Source organism: Anguilla anguilla, chromosome 2 (genome assembly GCF_013347855.1).
Source record: "Anguilla anguilla isolate fAngAng1 chromosome 2, fAngAng1.pri, whole genome shotgun sequence".
Classification (NCBI taxonomy): Eukaryota; Metazoa; Chordata; class Actinopteri; order Anguilliformes; family Anguillidae; genus Anguilla; species Anguilla anguilla.
In genome coordinates this window covers 20,827,876-20,852,777 of record NC_049202.1, presented here as the reverse complement: position 1 = coordinate 20,852,777, position 24,902 = coordinate 20,827,876, and the positions used below count along the sequence as shown (strand labels likewise).

At 39.9% G+C, this 24,902-nt stretch overlaps 1 protein-coding gene across 22 annotated transcripts in view; it reads left to right on the top strand.

Moving 5' to 3' along the window:
- The window catches only part of nrxn1a (neurexin 1a), a 253,804-nt gene that overhangs the window by 2,367 nt on the left and 226,535 nt on the right, over positions 1–24,902 (top strand). For all 22 annotated transcript variants that reach the window (XM_035405914.1, XM_035405901.1, XM_035405905.1 and 19 more), the window contains exon 2: positions 209–1,563. In XM_035405914.1, coding sequence (XP_035261805.1) covers positions 810–1,563 — 754 coding nt within the window. In that variant the 5' untranslated portion in view covers positions 209–809. The remainder of the gene's footprint in view (positions 1–208; positions 1,564–24,902) is intronic.

Sequence of the window (24,902 nt, the reverse complement as noted above, 5' to 3'; positions counted from 1 at the left end):
CAAACAATGCAAAATATATTGTGTGAAATAAATGAGTCAGCCTATGATTTCGCTGTATATTAATAAAATTAATAAGGGGGCTAACTAAGCAGCTGTGCTAAAATAATGACATTTGTTTATATTGTTCATTGGGGATGTACAATTCTATTTTGATCTCGCACAAAGCATCCCGGGGTAAAACAATAACCCTTACTTTTATTCTCCGCAGATTGCCGGTTATAATGTTGAAAAGGTTGTGAACGTCAGGACCAGCGATCCGAGGCTGACCCCCGAACAGAACAGCAATGACTCCTGACGTAGAATTCAACAGGAGGTCCCAAATCTGAGGATTGGAGCAGCCAGTCCGTCTTTTCCGCTGGTGAACCTGCTGGCATTTCCACTTTGACTGACATATAGAGAAGGGGAGCCTCAAAATAATTCGACACAAGGGAGAAAAAATCAGTGATGGATACTCTCACCAACATAGGCCTATATATTTTTCGTAATTGCACGGATGGATTATAAAGAGTCAAGGAAAGGGGAAGAAATATAGTCTATTGCGGAGAGAGGGAACAACCCCATTTAAGGTTTTCATATGTTAATTTGTTAAGGACACTGGCCTCGTTTTGAAGGTGCATGCATCCACTGAACATTCCCACGCATAATGTGTTTGGGATGGGCAACTAGCAGACGTGACCACTGCTGCAAGAATGCAAACAAAATATTTTAGTCAGAGGGTTTACGACGCGTCAGTGCCAGTCATTCTATTTGCATAATCAGACAGGGGATACATTTTTAAATTAGTATACCTTAAATTATCAGATTCTTTCATGAAAACACTCGTTCCCTCGGTTTTCACCCGTCTTTACAACATGGGTCTGGCGATCCGGAATGGCGCCCACTTAATCGGGGTTGGCCTGCTCCTGTGTTGCCTAGTTGACCTAGGTTCTGGTTTGGAATTCACGGGGGCGGAGGGACAGTGGGCTAGGTTCCCTGTGTGGAATGCCTGCTGTGAGAGCGAAATGAGCTTTAACATGAAAACGAAAAGCGCACATGGTCTCCTGGTCTATTTCGACGATGAGGGTTTCTGCGACTTCTTAGAGCTGCTTATCCACAACGGTAGACTCAGCCTTCGGTTCTCCATCTTCTGCGCTGAGCCTGCCACGGTGCTGTCCGACACAGCCGTCAACGACAGCCATTGGCACTCGGTCGCTATACGGAGAAATTTCAAAAACACCACCCTGGTGGTGGACAAAGAGATTAAATGGGTAGAGGTGAAATCAAAGAGAAGGGACATGACCGTCTTTAGTCATTTGTTTTTAGGCGGAATACCGCCCGAACTTCGATCAGTGGCACTACGGCTTACTTCGGATACAGTTAAGGACCAAGTTCCCTACGTGGGTTGGATAACGGACCTTCTAGTGAACAGTTCTGTCCCGGTGCTCTTGAGCAGTGAAGGAGTCAAAAACGATCTTTGCGGAGCAGAAAACATGTGTTTGAATGGAGGAGTGTGCAGCGTTATCAACGAGGAGGCCATATGCGACTGCTCGCAGACTGGATACCAGGGCAAGGACTGCAGCGAGGGTAAGACTTTGGATTCATCCCCTTTTATATTGGTTGAATTATACCTTTATATTTTCTTTAAAATGCCATTTGTTTATTTATTTATTTATTTTTAGTTATTTTTTGCGGAAATACCTAACTGTTCCCTCAAGTTTTGTGGGGCTGTTGGAATACAGAACGACTGTGCATGTATTGCTTTGTCTTCCTTTAGATCATTTAAAACATTCAAATTTTTTTTTAATTTGTTACAAGAGAAACGATAATGAATAATACCGCAAAAGATAAACATGCAGTAGGCTATAGCAAAAGTGAATTTATTTATTTGCCACCATTTAGTTTTATACCATGTGGCCCTGTTTTACTCTATCTGGCACTCAGTCTAAACTTGACTATCAGGCCTAGGCCTGTATTCTTGAGGGAAGAAACTATAGGCTACTACCTTCAGCTCATGAGAGATACATTCACCTATGGCGTATTTCTTTTCCTCTTTCCACCCGTTCATTGAATCAGCATTGTTAGCTCTAAATGATTACTTTTAGGATATGGCCAGGGAATATCTGATCATAGATGGGGCACTCCTACTTGTCCAATAAACCCACACGTCATCACTGTAAACACAGGAGAAAACAGGATGAAATGAAATAGGCTTAATACATGTATGTAGTAACCAATCTTGTGAAATTAAATTTGGTAATATTATGTGCAGTTAGTGTTCCGTTAGTTTCCAGAAGTTATCCCCATTGCCTTGGCTATTGAATATATGTTATACAGATGTAGGCCTATGTCAACTGCACTATTCAGTGTTTGAATTGAAAATGGCATAAACATGTAAATTGGATATTTACTATTGGACCGATGGTAATTCTGTGTAATTGTTTGAAGACATCTAAATGTACACACACATGCACAGTTGTAACAAGCTAATCGCAGCTAATCAAAATATCACTTCAGGTTTTCATTGTTGGCTATACCCCATGTTGAGCTAGCTGTCAGCTGCAGCTCATTTATAAATAGTTACATTTCCACATTTGTATGTGACATATGTTTACCTGTAAGAGATATACAACTATTTTCATTTTTCTGGGCCCAGCTATCCTGTTCACTTTTTTGACACTTGTTCTGGATAGCTGAATAATGTTTAGTTTCTGGTGGTGGAATAGCTAACCAGATTAAAATAGGTGTTCAGTTCTATGTTTTGAGTGTATTTCTGGCCAATATTACGTGGCTTTGTGGCTATAATGTTAAGTAGCCTAACAGTCTCAGGTACTTTCTATGCTACATTAAAACTTACTGGAATTTCTTAATTATGTGTTTTATTTTTCAATAGTTAAGGTACTTAGGCCTAAGTAGATCACAAACAAAACACTTGGGCTTTCAAAAGGGATTTGGTTCTTGTAGAAGTTATTTCACATTAAGCTAAAAGCACTTGCAATTATACAGCTCGCATCATTAACCTTCTGTCTGAATGGATGTAAAGGATAGTATCCAGCAAGCTATCTGCAACTTGTATCGTTTCAATTCATGAAGGGTTGAGGGCACTGAACAGCCAAATTGCCATTATGGCCATGGAAGTGTTTGTAAAACTTTCATGAATAAAACAAACAGAACAGGAGCTTTCACCATCCAGCGCAATGTGTCACATTCAGACAAGCTATGTGCTACAACCGCTCCTCTTTGAATTAGCCTAGCCGCCTTGTATTTATCAGATGCCCTGTCCAATAGCCTGTGTCATTTGGGTGAAAATAATTCCCTTTGACACTCATACAGGTGCCCAAATTAAGGAAAAAATCATACTTGCCAAAGGGCAAGTATCTTTAAAAAGTAATTTATCCTTTCAAATCTAATTCCAAGTAGAGTGTTCACAATAGGTGAGCAAGCAACAAAGAAGAGAGTATAGACAGTACTGTGCAAAAGTCAGAGAGCAGCCTTTCGTTTATTAAATTTCCGGTCAAATATGCCATTTAGTGTAATTAAAAATAAAAAAAAATCAGTGTCAGACAATAATGAAAGAAACATATACTTTACAAAAAAATACAGAAAAGGCTTCTCCTTATATACATATATATATATACAGGCTTCTGCCACATATACATATCAAATCTATCGGTATTTGTCCACTCTTTCATTTGTGCACCTTACTACCACTTTGAGTTTTCCATTCTTCCAATAAACAAAAATGTTGCAGCTGTGTCCTCCCAACAAAAGTTTGCCTTCACTTTGCCTTCAAAAGTGACTCTAACATTCAAATGAACAATACCCAAACACACCTTAGCTGCCCTGCAGATTTCTTTGTCATGTGCATCTAAAATGGCTAAATAAGATACTTCTGATGAGATTAGATATAAGATAATTCAACCGCATAAGGAAGATGAAAGCTGAAGAAAAAGAAGTGAAAAATTAAAAACCCTCAGAAACTGGAGTTCAAAAGTTATTGCAAGATACTGAGAATATGGGACTTCTAACAACTGTGCAGGAACTGGTAGACCACCAAAAGTATTACCATCACAAATATAGTACTTAAAGATTTTATCTTTGAGACATAGGAAAAAATCAAGCTCCACTCGTGCTTAAGATCCAAAGAAATCCCCAGGTGTTTCTGTCAATCCTTCCACTGTGAGAGGGCTCAGTGCAATGGTTCTGGAAGGATGTGTGGCTGTCACAAAGCCGCTACAGAGAAAAGGAAATAAACAAGAGAAGAACATTTGCACTAGCACACTGAAACTGGACACCTGAGCTGTAGAGTAAGGTTTTATGGACAAATGAGTTTAAATGTGAGATTTTTGGAAGTAGAAGAAGGCAGTATGCATTCTGCCAAAGCAATGAAAGACTCTGGGAGCCATATCCACAACCATCAATCAAGCATGGTGGAGGATCAGTGCAAGTTTGGGGCTGTATAACAACATCTGGAGTTGCTGATTTGAATTTTATTTGAAGGCATCATAAATGGTGATAAATGCATACAAATCTTTACATATCATGCCATACCCTCTGAACAATGCACAATGCTTGATTGGGAGCAAATTCATTCTACAGCAAGATCATGACCCCCAAGCACACTGCTAAGAAGATCATGCTGCTGATATTTTCAGAACGATGAACTGGCCGCCCCAGAGTCCAGACCTCAGCATCATTGAATGTGTTTGGGATCACTTTAATTGAGAGAAACAGAAAATGCAACCAACCTCTGAGACTGAACTTCAGAAGTTTTTACTAGAAGCATGGCAACATATCCCTTCAGATTTCTTCAGAAAACTCCAAGGAAATCTCCCAAAACAAAAGGAAGCTGTAATATAAGCAAAGGGTGGACAAACTAAATACTGACATATTTCATATTGTACATAGTTGCAGTGTTTTTTGTGTAATTTTGTGTTAAATATATGTGTGTTGCATTACTTTTGTGACACTGAAAAATAAATAACTTGCACTTAATGGCTAATGGCAAATCTATGAAAGAATGGGTGGTCTTTGACTTTTGCACAGTACTGTATGTCAGTTGGATATAATTCCTTCGTTTTGAGTACAGTATGTGGAAAAGGGCTCTCGGTCTGATTGTAATTTGCACTCTAACCCAGTGGTACTCTGTTGGGACAGGTGTACCCCTGGGGACATGTGACAAGTAAATTACCAACAATTACTGAAATTGAGTTTAATGCCAAGTTGTAATGATCTTAAGCAATGGGGCAACAGCAGGTGGCATCAGCAACTGTATAGGGTCCCCTGACTGTAGGCTACAATAGTCTCTCCTGCACTCAAGTTGGGACTCAATCAAGATATTTTTTTTTCACTCTAGAGTCCTACATGCAGTTAGGTAATAATTCCTTGATTTGACTAAGTATGTGGAAATTCTTGGTGTTTGGCTTGTAAAAATGGAGTTTACAGATCCACTGCTAGAAAATCCAAGTGATTATTCTGAGTCTAAGTGTTAGCTACCTTGCTAGTTAGTGCATTAGCATTAGGAGTATGACATTGACATTTATCATGTTAGTTTGCGTTCTTGTTGTAGAGTTAGGAAGCAAAATTTCATCCACCAACTAACTTATGCTGATACATAGTGCTTTTAAAACAAGCTGTCCCACTGAACCCCATTCAATTTAGTTTTACTTGCAATATAGTATAGCTGTCACTACAGGGAAGCAGACTGGTGAATGTGTGGGACCCAGAAATGAATGGGTGCCCAATGGGGCTAGGGGTCTGAAACCATCATAATATCACCTGTAAACACCAGCGCAGAATAAATACTTTGCAATAAACCCAATTTCAAACACTGACAGTTCTTAATTTATTCCTATCATATAATTTTTGAGAGCAAATAAGCTATCATTCTGGCTACCTTATGCTTATTGTCTGAGCATGAATAATAAGTAATACATTGCAGCAGAACATTATATACCTACCAAGCTAACTTTTTTGAAATGTGAAGATTATACACAAAAAATAGTGTCTGAGAGCTTCAGTTTTCTTGCATAAGCTAGCAAAATGCAATGGTAACATTTCATGGCCATTCCAATGATTTTTCATCATTACGATCACAGTTGTGCCCATTGCTGAGCTTTGACCTCGTCACCACTAGCTCAATTGTCATGACGACATTATGGAACATTCTCATCTCAGATCAATTGTCTTTAGTATTAAAGGTCCAGGAAACTGAAATCTGTGAATTCTATTGATGTGTTGTTTTAATACTTTTTTAGTATTCACAAATGACCCATAAATATTTTTCTTGCAAAAAAAGATGAAGAGTCTGTGCCCCCTTCACTAGCTCCAGGTCCATTACTAAAATGCTATGACCGGTGAAATCCTTTTTTATTTGTAATATGTAAATGATGCTCTTGGCCAAGCTAAGTTGGAAATGCCTAAGCATTGTTCCTTCTATGGATGCAGAAAAACATGTACATTTTTTCTTTTCCAAAAAATGAAGAGCCACAAGAATTTGGTTTAATAGCGCATGGGCACTGCAATATTGCAGCAACCTAGTTATAAAACAGTTAATATTTGTAGTGACCATTTTCACAAGGCAGACTTCACCAACTATCTACAAAAACAGTGTGGCTTTCCTAAAAAGCTAGCACTGGTGCAGTGCCTTCCCTCCCTCGCTCCTGACTGTTGCTGCTAGTGACACTCCTGGTGGTCGCAGATCAGACGAGTGATGGATTGGTAAGTAGGCTTTCCTAGCTAGTGATAATTAAATTACATCCAAATAAAAATTATTTGGATGTAATTTCCAGAGTTTGAGACCACTGTCAAGTCTAATGTCAGTGTGCAGTAGCTCAGTTTTACAACATTATTACACATTGCATGACCTGCGGGATTAACTATACGATGGTAAAGCCTAGCTTGTGTTGCTTTATTTCGTGTTGTTAGGTAGTCAGGTAGTTACTGCCCTGGGCAGCCTACTCTAACCTAGCGATGAGGAATAGATGTCTTACAAATCTAAATATTAATGAGCGGAGGATATACGCCCACCCTGTCCTTATATGCTGAACAGGTCACAGTAATCATTTTTTTTCTCACAAATGAAAGGTTATAACAGGGTTGAAAGCTGGAAAGAAATATTAAGAAGACTATCAATTGTCACTTTTGGGAAATATAACCACCATTTGAATCCAGTTTCCTGGACCTTTCCAGATCAGCCTCTCATCAGGGGAAATGGGAAGATAATGTGTAAGTCTGTGTTAAGAAGCTGGCGATAAGTTTCCTGTGACATTCTACAATGTGTGTGGAAGTAATCGTCATTCAATCGCATTCCCTGGACAAACATATATTCACCCAGTGTTACATTCACTTCCCTCTTCGTCTGTGCATCTTCTGCAGTGCAAGGACAGCCGTTCAACCCAAAAATGCTCAAAAAGTACATTCATCTTCTGACGTCCCGCTTCTGTGTCTTCAAATACCTCAGCAATTCTTTCTTTTTAGGAGTGACAACATTCAATATCAAAGACGAGTGATGGTGGAATGTTGGTGACAATGTGGATTTATCCATCGGGTAATCATACACTGCCGAGCCATATACTGGCCTTAACAGGAACGGTGTGAGCCCAAGCGATGTAACTGAAGAACAATAATGGTAGTTTAGAGAAAAGAAGTCATATCGAAATGCTTTTTCCATTTGGAATCTTTTTATGTATTGTGCGTGACCATATCACTGTGTTGTAAAACTGAAATATTTCCAGTTTTCCAAGTCCTAAGCTATACTACATTTGTCAAAAGGATGACCAAGTAGAATGAAATTATTAGTCTGCATTCTAAGTAATCCAAGATGGTATGGCAGACAATGATGACTACAAATATGGGCCCCTGTTTTGGTTTAATAGTTGGTTGAATAATCCCTTTGATAATTCCCTCCCATTTCACCCCAACTGATGTTGTGAGCAGTGCGGTGCACAGTGGTTCACCTATTTGCGTTCTTCTATATATTGCTGGTGGTTGAGGTGAGAATCATTCCATCATTCTAAAGTGTTCTGAGATCACGGAAGGTGCCCTAATAAAGGGCATCCACTAGTTGCATCAATATTTTACTAGAAAGGGCTTCATGCAAAGGGTGCCAGTTTGACTTAAAAATCCTGAAGTGGTGTCTGTCTGCCTGTGAAGGCCAAGGCCATTACATTGGATGTCCAAAAAGCCCTATTTTGAAAATCTGCCATAAAGAAGAACTGGCTTCTTACAAGTCTGTGCAGAAATACAATTATGTCTGTTTCTCCTCCAGAATGAGACCAGCTGGCTACATTAACACCAACTGAGTGTTTTTAATCAAATTGACACAGTGTTATATTAAAAAAGCCAAATTGCTAGTTGGCTTTATAATCCTACAAGTCATTGCAAAGTCAGTGAGGAATCTTTTGGCTGAAACAAATGAAATAACGAAATGTATGAATTAATGTATACACATGCACAGATAAACTTATAGAATGATAAATGCATAAATGTATAATGCCTTCTTACTACTCATGATAAAATATAACTACCAGGACACAGCCCCTTATGGGCATTTATTTTATTTAAATGAATAAATGAATGAATCAGTCAATCAAACAACTAATCAATCTTGATTATCCCATTTGTGAACAATACATATATTGGAATGTCCATTTTCATAAAGAAAGATGCATTGCAATTGTGTAATGTTTTTCATCTTATAATCCAACATCTTTGTACACTGAATGGGGAAACACATTAGTGCCCACCTAGATGATGCACGGTAGCCATTTTGTGCAAGAATGCTCTCCACATTTTAGCTGAGGAGAAGACACGAGGGATTGTTAAACCGGTTATTCTGGTGTATGATTAGGTGGCCAGGTCGAGAGAGCCAGCTTGCAGAGGACACCAGGGAAATATCCTTAGAAGCAGGCTGCAATCTCATAGAGCCTACTTGTGCAGACCATTCAGTTACAGTTGGCACATTATAGATCAGCACATTATAATTAGCATGCAAGTACATTGCAGTAGTGATGTCTCTTGTATATCGTAATAGATTGTTTGAGATTGTTTGAGTGGATTTGAGTGACTCTGTTTTGCTTTGGAATATTTTCTGTTCTGATTTATGCAAAATGTTTGCAAAAATAGACTTCATGAAGTCATTCTGATACTGATAATGGTTCTGGAGCAGCTTTGAGGACAGATGGATGGCCATTTGAGTGATTGAGGTTTGTTTGGCTATAAAGACTTTTCGCATAGGGAGGATCAATCACTGATCTCTCCTTCAGTTTCAAAATGGGTAATCTTGTTTGTTTGGTTATGCGGCTTTAATTCCTTCCACCACAGTTAATCAATCTCCTTCTGCCAGTTGACAGTGTAATCAGATTTTCCTTTTCTGATTAAAAAGTTATTGCTTGGAAAATATTTTTCCCACAGTTTTTGTTTTGTTTTGGTGTTGTGATAGTTGATGTATGGGAATCTATCTTTATTGACATAAAGATTGTACTGGCATATTTTAGTCTCATTCAGTTAAACAGAAATATCACATACCATTTTTTGGTCCTTCATGGAATCCTTAATAAATGATACAGCTAACTTGATTAAATGAGCAGCTAAAATAATGTAGGCATATTTGTAATTTTTTTTTAACCGAAAATTATGCAACAGTACACGCCCTTGTGTGGATAAGTATGCCTACATGAAGTATGTGAGACTACTGTAGCACCCCCTTGGGCAGTGACTTCAACTGAACGTTTCCTCTAATGTCTATCAATATGTTGCATTAACTTTGATTAATTTTGGCCAAATCATCTTATCAGAATTTCTCCAGTAATATTTTAAGATTCCCATGCATAAATAGCTCCCTCTAACTAGATTTTTTCACTCACTTTTTTTCGTACCTACTGGTGTTCACAATGCCATCTTGAGAAATGGACCTGTACATGCAAATCAATAAAGGCCAGCCCACGTGGTCGCATGATGTTCATTTCAACATCAGTTTCACAATGTGACCTGAAACATAATGTTGACACACCTTCCCAGAAAGCTAAAAAGTGGTAACTTGCAGTCACTGAACTATGTATAAATAATACCTGAACTGTTGGTCAGTTGAGACAAATATTACTTTTCAGACATACCCATCAATGTTTTTATATTATTTTTTTAAAATAATGCAAAAAATGTTCATTATAGGCCTCAACGAGTCTTAACAGTGGACCAGAATGAATATATCCACGGGAGCTAACTTTAATAGTAGACAATAATTATAGCAATCCATAGATACTTACTTGAAATCATTACTTCAGTACAATTTCATTTGGCCAGAGATAACCCACACCAATTATTGTTCTTTTAAAGAACTTTTCTATCCTCAAAGAACCCTTGACTCTCAATGACTGTGGATTACACTTTCACATTAAAAAGGCTTTCTCACACACAAATAGTTTGAGACAGAGCTATCACCAGCTAGAAATAACCCTTTACCCCAGGAAACAAACCCATACAAACCTATTGCCAAAACTAGTTTTAGATGGGGGTTTTTTTGTTTAGCATTGTTGCATCTACTTTTTCCACCTTTAAAATGAACTGTGATGCATTACGTTTAACTTTAAGGTTAATGTGTGGAAGTTGGATAATGGACTGTTCCTCCTTTTTATGATTTGAAATTACTGTAATGTGAACGTACTTGTTTGCAAGCCAGTGACACATGAAAGATAGTGGCAGTCGGTGGAGAGGTGCATCTCCTACTGTTCACAACAGCTGGTAACATATCTAGTGAGTAGCTAAAACTATTGAGGCCCAAAATGGTGGACTGCATGTCTTAGACAGCTACTCAGTCAGACTCACACCTACTGTATCTAGACTGGAGTGTACAATCTTCCATCATGGTTGAATGTTTCTTCTGACATAGACACCAAGTTCAACAGTACAGCTTCAAATCTACGTATATGTGCTATATTTGGAAATGTTTTTTGAACATTGATGTCTGTAGAGTAAAATAAAATTTCCTTGTTTAAATTAGCTGTTTATGAGTGTGTGGGTCCTTCACAGTCCTGCTCAGAGCATGTGAGTGGAGCGCGAGCAGAGTTGAGCAAGGAATGGTTTGACTTGAGCGTGAGGGCGGGGTTTCAATAGGGTGGAGCGGCTGTCCTCTCTTGTACTCCAGCTTCACTCCAGTATCGCTCACTCGCATGAGTAGACAGGAAACTAGGCCCAGTAGGCTTACCCATTTTCCACACTCCTGTACCTTGTAGCGAGCAATTAACTAAATTTTCTCAGCAGTTTGTTAGATATTTTAACAAGAAGACTGCCAAATACTCCACAAGCTAACATTCTCAGTGGAATCTGAAAATACATAGCCATAAATCTTTATTTTTTGTAAACATACAGACAACGAGGCTGGCAGTGTAGGTAACTAGCTAGCATTTGGCTAAATGTCTATTTGTAGCCCAGGCTTTATTGAAACATTACATTTATAACTTTAGCTATATTCTGTTCCTGTATCTAGTTAATAATTTCCATTTCTATTTTAGGCAGCCTTGAACCTCATCAGAACTTTTATTCCTCAAAGTAAATTCAAACTCTCCAGTAAATTTTGTAATTGTCACCTATTCATTTTATTATGAATAATGAAATTTAATTTTATCATTATTCATTCATTCATTATTCATGTAAAGGCTATCTATAATTTCACACACACACACACGCACACGCACACACACACACACACGTCTGCTGTTAGACATTGTGCACACTGTAAAAACTAAAGTAATAAATGCACTTGTTTGTTTTATGCGTGTTTCCCTATAAAATACACACATTAAATAACAGATGTGGTTGACAGGCTCTTTTCTAGACTTGTGTTTACTATTTTTGTTTGATCCACATAAATACATTATAATTTTATTATAAATAAATATTAGGTTGGCGATTTTGTTCAGGATGTGGAAGTCGATCAGATATTGCGTGGTCACGTGCAGCTGGCTGTGCTTCACAGGGGTGCGGGGGCAGGAGTTGTGCATCTTTGTTTGCTCTGAAGTCATCTCTCTTGAGGTCTGGAGGGGGTGGGGTGGGGGGACAGGCCAGCTGTGCGGAGGTAGAGTGGCCACGGCAACATCAGCGGCAGTGAAATCCCTTCATTAGCTTCCCTCTGGTGCAGATGAGCAGATTAGCACTCTGAAGGGCAGCCTTATCAAGCTGCTGAGCTGTTCCAGCACGGCTAATTGGATTCTGAGGATTTAATTTAATAAATTCCAGATGTTTTACAAAAACAAGGGCGTTTTAATGGGGGCATGTCATGACTTTAAAAAATGGCTTCATATACACATAATAAAATAAAATAAAAAAAATAAAAAAAACAATATAGGAGATGAAGTCAAAGACCATTGCCCATTAAAAAATTTGATCCTTTTTCACAACCTGGATGGTCCTGTCTGCAATATATCTTCAAGCAATACAAACACATAATTGCAGAATTAGCTAATTAATAGGCTGTATTGTTTTCAAATGGTTTTTCATTTGAAGGGACACATTACTTCCCACACCTCACAATGACGCAATCCGCAGGTTCACCCTTGACTGGTGAATATCCTAACATCTGCCTGCTTCTAGCTAAGTCAAGCTACAGCAACATCCTGAAGTGAATGCCTGCTGTGGCTATTGTAAATCTCCAAGAAAGCTTAACCCTTTCACTCCCACTGTGTCAAATAGCCAAGCCAGTTTGCTTTTCTGTAATTTGATTATTAATCAGAGTGAAATATTCAAATTGTTTTTGAAAGGTGTCGCAGAGCTCCTTCTCACTCTTGAACTAGAACTACAGTACCAACTATGGTATAGGCTGTGACATCAGCAAAGTTATGTTCCACATTTTAAGGTCGGAAGAAGAACTTGTGCTATTTTGTTTCATAGGCATCACAGGAATACACCTATTAACAAGGTGCCTTACATTGGCTCATTTAAAGGCAGCATCAAATATATCCTTATTTTTCAACAATCAAAATATTTTATTTCCATAAAAATGATGGCAGACAAACACAGATATGTGACAGGAATTTGTGCTTAAATAAAAAGTATATGAAATTAAAATCAATAACGTATAGAGGATAGCTGCTGCTCATGCTTTCTTGTGTTGTTTTTGAATTAGCTATGTGGCTAGTTAATTTAATAGCTACCGATAAAGCAGTAGCTAGCTATGTTGGCTAACTGTTAGCTATGATAATGTTAATGCTTTCATTTGGTAGATTAGCTACTTCTGTTTAGCAGGGATCCATATTCAGGTTCACTTTATTGATGTTCCATGTAATTTCACTTACTCGGAGGGGAGAAGGGAAGGGAACATCCTGGATTGGATTGAAATGTGGCCCTGGTTGCAAAAAACTTCCTTCCTTGCCATCTGAACATACTGTATGATGCAACAACTGCTATCTCCAACAATGCCTTGAGCAAAGCTCACTTACCTATTTCCTCTGCACATTTTCCCTTTAACAGAGCTGATTTAGGCTCCACTTAGACTTGTTCAAGTTCTGGCACCAACTGTTAGCCTACAATGAGCTCTCCTGTAGCTCACTTTGCCAGGTCTGCTTCCTTCTTTCAGCTCTGTCCACAGCTGATCAGCAAACGGTGACTGTGGCTGTGGGCGGGCAAATGCAGTGCGGTAATGTTTCCGTTAAAGGGCAACTGTTGGCATGCTTTAGTAATTTATTTATTTTTGGCCGAATGAGCAGCATGTCCGAGCGGATTAAGTATTGATGTTCATTCCCTCCAGTGTTCACTGACTAATGCCTTGTCAGTGAATTCCCACTTGTAACGTCACTGGGTGAGAGGAGCTCTATAGAAAGATGAATGAACCTCTGGGCCTGAGTCACTTAGCATGGGCAAGAGCGAGTGGTGTGACTTCCACTTATGTATTTATTTTTTCCTTTCTTTCGCCGGATGCTGTTGGCCTGCATTAAATACATTGCAGTGACTGGCGGTCACGCCCAGCTTCTTTATAGACAGGAAGCCATGCTAATGGCTTTGCATGACAGCTGTGGATGGTGCTCTTATGAGGCATTTGCACACCATCCCTATGTAAGATCGAGAAGTGGGGACTTAACAGTGACATGGATAAGGCAAGGGCTCTGACTCTAATCAGCAGAGGAAGAGGTCGTTAAAGAGCTAGTCTCATAACCAGGTGGTTGCCGGCTTGAGTCCTGCATTTGGCTCTGCTGTAGTACCCTTGAACAAGGGCATGGTACAGAATTTCCATGGTACATATTTCCTTGGTATTTATCTGGCTGTGAGCTGACAATATGTGAATTGCAATGCCAGTACAACTGGGTTAGGCTGATTTTAAAAAAATGTTAGCCGGGGGAGTATCCCTGGATAGGGCTGCATGCCAGGCTCATAAATCATATCAGGAATAACGTGGGCAGCCATGCAGTGTAGCGGTTTGGGGGGCAGGGGTTATAACTGGAACACTGTGGGTTTGAGCCTTGGGAGGACCACTGCTACTGTGCCCTGAAGCAAAGTACTTAACCTGAGTTGGTTAAGTAAATATCTAGGTGTGATATGTTAATATGATACAGTACGTAAAATGTGATACAGTAGATACGTGTGGTTTAGGGTGTCTATAATTTAATTTTATATATTTAAATTTTTCTAATAGATTTGATCCACACCCCCCTTGGGTTCCAAGACAATTATTGAACCTAAAGATGTTGACACATTTAATATAATAAAGCTGTAAGAAAGTGCAATAATGGCAAACTAAAGCACCTTTCAGGTGTTGTTCAATCAAAAGGACATCAAGAAAAGCTTTTTTTTCACCCTTGTATTTTGAAACTCTGGCAGCCCTCCCCTCATCTTCCAAACAGATTTACTAATAATTAGTACAGTTTTATGACATCAGTAATTTTCCATTGTATATTAATAATGAATGTCTATAGATTTGTTCAGGCCATAAGCTGACCATAATACTCTGGACTGTGTCCTAGAAATTTTAACAAAACTTTTGCAGTCAAATTTAATATTAAATGAAAAGTGAATATTCAACCTTATAATTTCAATTTTTTTCCAAAGAAAATGTAAGTTTTAATACTTATACCCTAATAGTTTCATTGGGCCTTTAAAATCTTTATTTTCAAAATGGAAACAAGATCAGATGCGTAACTTTTTTTTCTGATTGCACGTGGCGACACAAACTTTACCCAGCACAACACTTACACAATGTTTTTTACAAAGCATAATCTAATACAGCACATTTGTTAGCCGTCTGAATAACTGCTGAAAAGGCAATGTCAGCTTCCCTCTCCAATGAGCTATGCTCCCCTTCACTGACATATTCTCACTTATTATAGCCTACTGTTTGAATAAGGATATTATTCAAAATGTCAGGAAACAAATAAGAACAGTAATGTGCTCATACACCTATTAATAATTGTATGTCATTTCTCTCCAATTGTGTCAGTGTGACAGTTTATGGAGTTTATGCTGGGCTCGTTATCTTGAGACGGAACATAAATCTCTTCCCACAATCCAGTTCCTGCTTAATTAATTTTACGTACCCATTGTTGTGAGGGCTGGGAGGCAGGTGTGATGTCTCGTGGCCCCACAGGATGACAGCGCTTTATCGCACCCATCGTTTGTTATTGACCCAATGAGGCTGAAAAACATTGCTGTGAATTATGAGAACGATTCATAAAATATATATAAAATATATTGGCTATAATGTGCTAATCATGCTACGCCAGGCCCGCCGTGAGGGCGGATGGCCGGTGAGTATTACATTGCGCCAGAGGTTCGCTCTGAGCAGCGGATGGCATTTAGCCGTGACACTGAATACCTTGCAGGGCATTGGTCACCCTGCATGGAGAGCGACCTTTGAGATGATTGGTTCATTCACAGAGTGGATCACAAATGGCTGCCCTCACAGACTGACACAGAAGAGCCTTGGACACTGAAATGCAGTGGGGCAGAAGAACAGGCACCGCATAGAGAGAGACTATCAATTTTAGATTTAAAAAGAGCACATATATACTTTGAAGAATGAAAACATAAAGAAGAAAGTGAAGCAAAAATGAAAATGAATGCAAAATGGAGAATGTAAAAAAAAAAACCCAGAAAAGAGGGGAAAAAATTGAAGAAATTAAGGAAGGCCCGTGGGTGCTCTGTATAAGATGGCAGCCATCTTGCTTGTGGCTGCTCTTTGTAATACAGCGGCTGTCTTGTAATGTACAAGATGAAGTAGTGTCCTACATCCCTTTCTTCTTTTGTAATTTCACTGATCTAAAGTAACTACTGAGAGTAGCTGCTGTTTCTGCCATGGTGTTTTCACCTAGGCTCACTCAATAGACCAGTGCATGAAGAAAGGATGGACACAGTTTTAGACTTTTTGTATGTAACTTTGGCTTCGCGATCGACTGCTCTCTATCAGATGGTGGCCATCTTGGCTGGGCTCTTGCATGTTCTCTGCAAAATGGTGGCCATCTTGGCTCTAGATGATAGTGAGTATTCTGTACCTCTGACAGGGCAGACCCACAGGGAATGCTTTTCTTAGAGACTGCCGAACATCACATTTGAGGAGCGTAGACTTTTCTTGCCTCTGGCGTAAAAAAATGTTTTTATTTTTTGAAGGCCTTGAGAAGGCTGACAAGCCACATCATATGGCTACTGTACTTTTGTCCTCTGATGTAAAGAAATCAGAGAGTTTGATACTGTATTGCAATGGCAATTAATTACCAGTTCCCTTGTTAGGTATTTTCAGGTGCTCTCATTAATCCTGGTTACAGTTACAGGCACATTCATGTCATGTCTTTCAGGATCTAATATCACTTTACATTGAATGGGGGGTAACCTGACCTCAAAAACCATGATTGGGCAGCAACAACCTGGAAAGAGTGATTGACTGTAGAGCTGGATGTTCACTGAAGCAACTTATATTAAGCACCTTGCTGTAGGTTCCAATGGCTGCACCTCACATGTGAATCAGACCTGCCATACTATTAGTATGGAAAAATTGTTCACCAGATGAAATGTGTACTTGAACAACTAGACGCAGATTCAAACTAAACACAAGGTGCTTGTCCGGAATTCTGCGAAACACATTTGTAGCAGAAACAAAAGCAAATCGTCTGATCACTAATTATCAATGAACGATTTGCAAGATTTCCTTCTTACAGAGCGTGCATTCCTAATTACAGCGAACTCAGAACACCTGCCAAGAGTAGTTTTTGAAGCTAAGGACAAAGCACATTGCAGTTAGATTGCGTTACTATCCCAGGTGGTGTCTTTAGTCAGCCATCTGTCTACTTGGTGTATACATTCTCTGCACAATGTCAGAACCCACCAGACAGAGAATAGCGCCTGAACCTGACCCAATACCATTCTTACTCCACAGCAAATGCATTAGGAGACATGGTCAGGAAGGTAAAATATGGGAGAGCAGGGGAAAATACAAATCTACAACTCTCCAAGTAGTTCAGTTTCAATAGCTCTTACAATGATGACCACATTAAGTATTAGAATGAAAGATTTCTAAAATGCAATTTGTAATTTCAAGGTGATATTTTTAGCTCCCCTGTCATGCTCACCTGTGAGCCAGTGACTATTCTATGTCCCACAGTCCACACAGTACTACAGCCAACGTCAATCAGAGGGGACAGCTAGCCTGTGGGCACATAGTATTAATTTAGGGGGAGCTAATGGTCCTGTAACCTGAAGGTTCCTGGCTGAGTCAAACCCACCCTACCAGGCGGGACAAGGCCAATTGTGTCATGCCGCTGCAGACTCCCAGCCATAGGTTATCAGATGCCTCCCCCTCACCTTCAGGTGACTTGAAGTGATTTGAAAAACCAACTAAGGGGGTAGGGCCTCTGCCAAGGTTGGACATCACAGCTGCATTGGGTGCAAAGCATCAGTCCTGTTAAAAAGAGCACCATTATTGAGTCAGCAAGACATGGTCAGAACCAGGGTTCTGGACACAGTCAGAGAAGCGGCCCCATTCAGCTGGTCAGGGTCAGAACTGTGGTTGGATACAGCTGGTCATGGTCAGGACTGTGGTTTGATTCAACTGGTCAGAGTCAGAACTGTGGTTGGATTCAGCTGGTCATGGTCAGAACTGTGGTTGGATACAGCTGGTCATGGTCAGGACTGTGGTCTGCTTCAGCTGGTCAGGGTCAGGGCTGTGGTTTGATTCTGCTGGTTAAGGTCAGGGCTGTGGTTTGATTCTGCTGGTTAGAGTCAGGGCTGTGGTTTGATTCTGCTGGTCAGGGTCAGGACTGTGGTCAGATTCAGCTGGTCAGGGTCAGAACTGTGGTTGGATTCTGCTGGTCATGGTCAAGACTGTGGTTAGATTGAAATTGTTATGGTTACAGAAATGGCCTGATTCCCTTGTACGTGAGATGTTGGAACCATCTGGGGACATTACATGAATAACAATACGTTTATTTATATTGTACATTTCACTTGTATGCAAATCGCTGTAAAAATAAACAATATAATCTAATTTGTATTTGTTGATCTGATGCTTGCTCTTTAAGCATCTTCATTTTGCAAAATACTTCATAGTAGGCATAATTGCAGTTTATGCACTATTCATAATTTCTGTATTTGATCTATTTTGGGCTATTTAAGTTGCTTGCTTGCTGTAGTAGGGGGAAAAAACAACAGCATCCATATGCATAACATGGTAATATGATAATGCGATAATATTTGAGTCTGAGAAAATGAAAAAAGGAAAACGAAAGTGTCTTTATCACTGAGGTGAATGCTGATTTTGTTTTTTGCTTAGTTTTTTGAAAATTCTGGAACCTCAGTGAGTTCCTGTTTTTTTGATGAGCTAATCCTTGACAGCTCCGCTGTAAGTAAGGCTGATCAGTGGGCTGCTTATCAAAGGAAGACACTCCACGCCAACGGAAGAGGCGTTCGCATCCGTAATGCTGTTCTGCGCATCTGCAATCCAGGGATTAAGATTACTATTAGGGGCCGTAAACTACTCGACAATTATCGAAAGGGTTCAGTTGGATATCACCGAAAATCACAGAGCATGTAAGAACAATGGCGTCTTCTGCATATTGACCCTCCTATGGCTGTTCGGGGTCAGGGGTCAGGTAGAACAGTTGTGCTATTCTTGTGCTATTCAGATACTGCTCATGAGAGAGCAATTGTACACAAGGATGCTATGTGCATGTAGACATGCTGGCATACTCAACGTCATGACTAAAAAATCTGTAAGACTTATAAACTTATTTTGTTTACCTACAAAAAGCCTAAAGCATTTTAAATGATGGATTATTGCTCCCACTCCAACTGAAGTGACAGGAGGACAATAATTACCATTGAGAATGAACTACACAAGCCAAATACTTGATTTTGCTAGCTTTATGTCTGGTCCCAGGAATAACAGCCCAGCATGCACTTCTCCTTTGCCATTATATTAGAGAACTCAGCCATTGTCTTAAACTAATCAATGAGAATTCTGGGAGACACAATCACATCAGTTTTTCCGATGTTTCTCTGAAGTTTATTGTTTTTTTGTGGGGATAGAAGGGAAATCCAAGATTTTAGATTTCTAGCTTCTTGTCCTTCAAAGAAGGATACACATGTCTCCATGGGTCAGCATAAAGAACACCCAGAGGGAAATGCAGACTGATTCAAAAGAGAGCAGGACATCAAAATGTTAGGCAGCTCTGTTGAGAAGCATGAAGCTCTTTGCATGGTGTGCATTCTTGAATCTCACACAGGAATGCTTCCTAACAGACAGGAGTTCTTTTGAAGCAGCAATGGAGTGGATGCATCGCTAGCAATGACATGGTCTTTCTGTGGAATAGCACAACTTTCCATATTCATGTTTCATATTGTGGAAGTTAGCAAATCAGTGATTTCAGATACTCGGGTGGACAGTTTTAACAGTGTGCTTCCGTTAGTGAGAGGCGGGAGGGAAAATTCTGCAGATTGTGTGAACGTGTTATCTAAAGAAGCGTGTGGATTGGTGGGCTCCATTAAAGAGAAAAAAAAAAAAACTTGCTGGAGGTTTTAAGAACATAATGTTTGATGAGGAGAACAGGCCGTTCAGCCCATCTAGTCATCATTTAATCTACAGTCTAGACAGCATCCAGTACTGTGTCATGTCTGGCCTTTAAAACCCCAAGGGTCTCCTACTACTACATGACCTGGCAAGCTATTCCAATTATTAACGACTGTCTGTGTGAAAAAAGGTCCTTGTGAGTGAGGGAATTATGTCATAGTGTGCTCTGACTGGAAGCTCCGGCAGTTAAAATGACAAGTAATTTGCCAGTACGTTGGTCATATTGTGCCTGCTTTGCGCGTGACCTTCATCCTCGTGGCCGATTGTCTGGAGTTGGGACGGGAGGAAGAAGAATTAGGTGCCTGTGGCATCCCCTGCTTTCATTGCTCTGTCTGGGTTATGCAGCCTGTCACTGCATTTCAAGATGGCTGCCTTCAGAGTCTTACAATGGCTGCAGGCTGGCACAATGCACCTCAGCTGTGTCGAGAGCTCCAGTGTTGTCTCGTGAAGGCTATCGTTCAGCACACCAGTTCAGGACTCCAGGCAATGTGGTACAGTGCTTAAGTGTTGCTAGTTTGATTGTCAGGTTGGCTGTGGCACCCTTGGGCAACAGGCTTTGTGTGAACTGCTAAAGATAAACATGCAGCTGTGTCACAGGTGGAAAGTCCAGGGGTCAGATAGTAAAAGTCCTGCCATGTGTTTGCACCCGTGAACTAAGCAAGCTGATTTCAGTAATTAGTTCTACCTCCTGGCTGAAGAATTGTACTACTTAGAAAATCCAGGTGATTGGAACAAAATACTGAGGAGGACCTTTACTTTCTGAACCTGGATTTTCCACCTCTGAGCTTGTGTCCAAGGAAAATATGAAAATAATGCCTTTATGGGTTATGGAAGAATCTCTGATGTACCAATTAAGTCAGACTGGCCTTTTGTCAGACTAAGTAAAAGGGATTAAACTTGCTGAAGAGGGTGACAGTGCTTGATGGCCAGTGCAGTGAGGTTACCTGTTTTTGTGTGCCATAAATAGTCATGTAATCAATTGTATGTAAATTTAATTAAAGCCAAGACTGGCTATTCTCCAGTGAAAAGGCAATTGGTTATGCATATGAGAATTATTTTACGGGACATCGTAGCCACTGTTTAACAGATTATAAATCATTTTGTGAAATCATAAAATACCCATATCCAATACCCAAATACTCATCATTAAAAATACATGATAAAGTGAAGCCTAGTTGATATTAATACATTTTAGGAAATGTGTTATTTTGAATGAGGCCAGGGTAACCATTTTGAGAGGTTTACCATATGCGCTGCTGAGATATTGCTCATATGTACTGTAACACAGACAGTACACATTGGGATTTATGGAAACCCTGGTCTCCTCCGTAATATTACATTTGCTGATACTGAGCGAAGTTGGCCTGAAAAACAAACATGTATTAATGCAGGTATTATTACTTTAGACATTTAAAGCTCAGGGTATTGCAACCATACAGCATGAAGGGATGCCAATGTACTGATCACGGACCTTGTGGCTGAGGGCGGAGAGAGAGAGAGAGGGCTGTCTAATAGCAAAGCCACTGATCAGTGTTACTTGACTTTTAAGTTTTCCCCCTGATTTGTCAGGTTTGCAGGCAATACAGAGAGAGGGCTGATTTTTAGTGATTAAATGTTCCAGAAGCCACCACCCCATTCCTCTGCTGCCCTAAATACGACAACAACAACCACCACCACCACGTTGAGTCAGGACTTTGGTTAAATCATTTCACCCGGAATCCTTTACAGTGTGATTTTGAGCAGTTAAATCTGCCTAGTGGTAGAAATATAAACGTAAATGATACACAAGACTGTATCACCATGCTTTTTTCGATCTGACACCAGATTGAATGCTGTCACAGTTGTAACTCTGTCTATACTACAAAATACTGGATTTGTATCTAACATACTTTATTTTAAAATATAATAACAATTAAATGTAATAAGTCTTTTATGCCATATAGTTTTTATATGTGCTCATCCACATTTGCACCAACTGGGTGTGTGTGCAAGTGTGTGTGTGTGTGTGTGTTTATATATGTATTCTTGAATCCAAGTGTGTCTTACACAGTACATTAGGGTACACATTGCTCTGTTACCTGTCCTAGTATAAATGAACATTGTTTACTGCTTTTTCCAAGTAGAAGTTTGCTTATTGATTTAACAGGTCATTATTTCATCATTAGTGTTGTATTCTAGCATGCTATCACCGGGGAAATTCATATTACACTTGGAAATTCATTTTAGACTTGGTTAGCACAGCAGAACCCCCCCCCCCTCCCCACACCACCCCCATGCCTTTAAACACATTCTGTGGTTTTCTTCATGGACCCCCCCAAACAAAGAGGAAAAAAAGGAAACCACAACACAAACCATAACTGAATTTTGTTAGGAATCTGTTTGTTATTACATCCTCAGGGCCTGTAGAAATGTGACACATTTCCGAGTCAAATGTAATAATACACACTTACAATGATAGGGCAAGGACAGTAATATTGCACATGCTTAGCTTGTCCTCCCCCCAGGGTGAGCTTTGCATTATGGGGATTTATCATGTAATTTTGCGAGAGACTTGTTTCTTCTGTAGACCATTAGCGTGCCTCCAGCCCTGGATCCCTGTACTCTACTGTAGCCCAACGTTTCTCTCCTTCCATCCCCACCGACAGCATCGCTCAGTGCTTTTATCATAAAACCATCCTTCCTGAGTACACAGTCTGTGTGGTGCTCTGCGATTGCTCAGTGAGTAAATCCCATCCTTTACATTTCACCCTCACAGTTTTACTTCTTTGTTTTGTTTTTCCATACATATGTGTTTATATTTTTGGGGGTTTTACTTTCATGAACTGATGCTTTGGCAGTTGGGTCTTGGTGCATGCTGTCTGTTGGGGAGTGGAGCCAATGATTCTGGTAAGTTCTCGGTCAATAAACTGCTTTGAATCGAAAGAGATAAACCCCGCTCCCCCCCAAAAAGGGCAAGAGGTAGGAACCTGTTTTTTCTCACATAATCTTGACTATCCCTGGGTCCGTCCCTCATAAGCGGAGGAGGTGGAACTTTGCTCTGCTGGGGCGGAGCTATGGTTGCCTGGGAACAAGCTGCCCGAAACAGTGAGTGGTAGCTTTTTCAATGGGGCAGTTCAGGTTGCATTTTCACCTGTGAGGTTGTTAATTATTGATAACAAAAAATGAGAAAATATTGAAATAACAAGAAAAAAAAAAAAATACTGTTTCCTAATAGTGAATTGGTTTGAGTTGATTGTTTTGATACTAACATGCTTTAAAGTAAAATGTCTCTTTTGTTGGACATTGGTTTATTTTCCCATCAAATGCTTAAACCTAATTTGTTAACATGCTGTGAGAACAGGAACATTGAGAGTCCCCAGTTTTTGTAACAGCATAATTAATATTTAAATTGAGTTAATTAAAGATAAGATTCCCTGTCTCCAATTGGACTAGGCACTGATTAGAAAAAAAAAAAAAAAATCTGTGAACGTTTTCTTACATTAAATTCCTATTTTATGTTTCAGTGAACATACAAAGGAATCTCACATCAGTATATGGAGGAAAGAGCAGAGCAGCTATGCTAAATAACTTTAATTAAAGTATGCAATATGTTGATAATTCATGCTGGTTGTTCGACTGACATGCTGTTTTTTTGTAGGGTGTTCATGTTGCTTAATTGCATGGCACACGCTGCCGCAGGTTAATGCGAGGGAATGCATGCATGGCTGAACTGCACTGGGGTTGCAGCGGCAACACGGGCAGCAACATCACTGCAATGTCTGAGGGCCAAAAAAAGAGACACGTTGTGCACATGAGAGCGCCCACTTCACAATAAGAGGTTTTTGTCATGGCTGCTGGGGAGGAAAAATAAATAAATAAAAAAACAAAAAAATTCCAGACGAGCGTGCATGCAGTTGGACATGCATGTGGTACTGAACGTACATATTTGTGTATACGCATGTGTGTGTGCCACCACAAGCTCACTGCACATCAGCTGAGAGGCAAAGGAAGGGATCATCGGCAGTTACACTACATACACACACACATGCACGCAGAGCTGAATACCTTAGCTGCTAAAATAATTCAACTCAGTGAAAAAGTCAGAGTTACACAAAGGAAATTAAAATGCAATAATGAGCAAGTATCGATAAAACAAGTCTCTATTTCTCTCTCTCTCACACACACACACACACACACGCATGTGCAGGCACGCACATACACACATGCACACGTGCAGGCACGCACATACACACACACACACACATAAGCACACACACATGCATGTGCAGGCACGCACATACACACACACACATGCATGTGCAGGCACACACGCACACACACACATGCACGCATCTGCAGGCATGCACACACCTGCATTTTAGGAGACAGGTCCTACATGGAGTGGTCACAAAAGCTGAAATGCTGCCTGCCGTTTTTAGAATTTAGGTGCTCGGCACATTGGATTGTTAACTTCGGGGGTCTAGAAAGAAAAGTGCTTAAGACTGCTCTTATTTTCTCCTCTGAAGGAATAATCATCTGGAAAAGAAAAGTAAACATCAGAAAAAGATGAGCTATGGAGCAGTGATCCATGACACACAGACCAGTTTACATGCTGGAGCTCTCTCGGCTCATGCAAAGTCAAGATCCAGTGCTTAGGACAGACTTGTCAGCTTCCATCTAACACCATTGCAATCTCTCATTTCACATCTCTTCTCTACTTTGCATGCTTTTTTCCTATTTTGCCTGTGGCTTTGCAAAAAAAAAAAAAAAAAAAAATGCAGTAATCACTGTTATTTATTCAGCTCCTATTAAAAAGACATTGGTGACGGGAGGGCAGAAACGAACTGACAGCCAGAACTGTAAAGCAGGGACGTGGGAAACAACCAATTAGCTTCCCGTCACGACT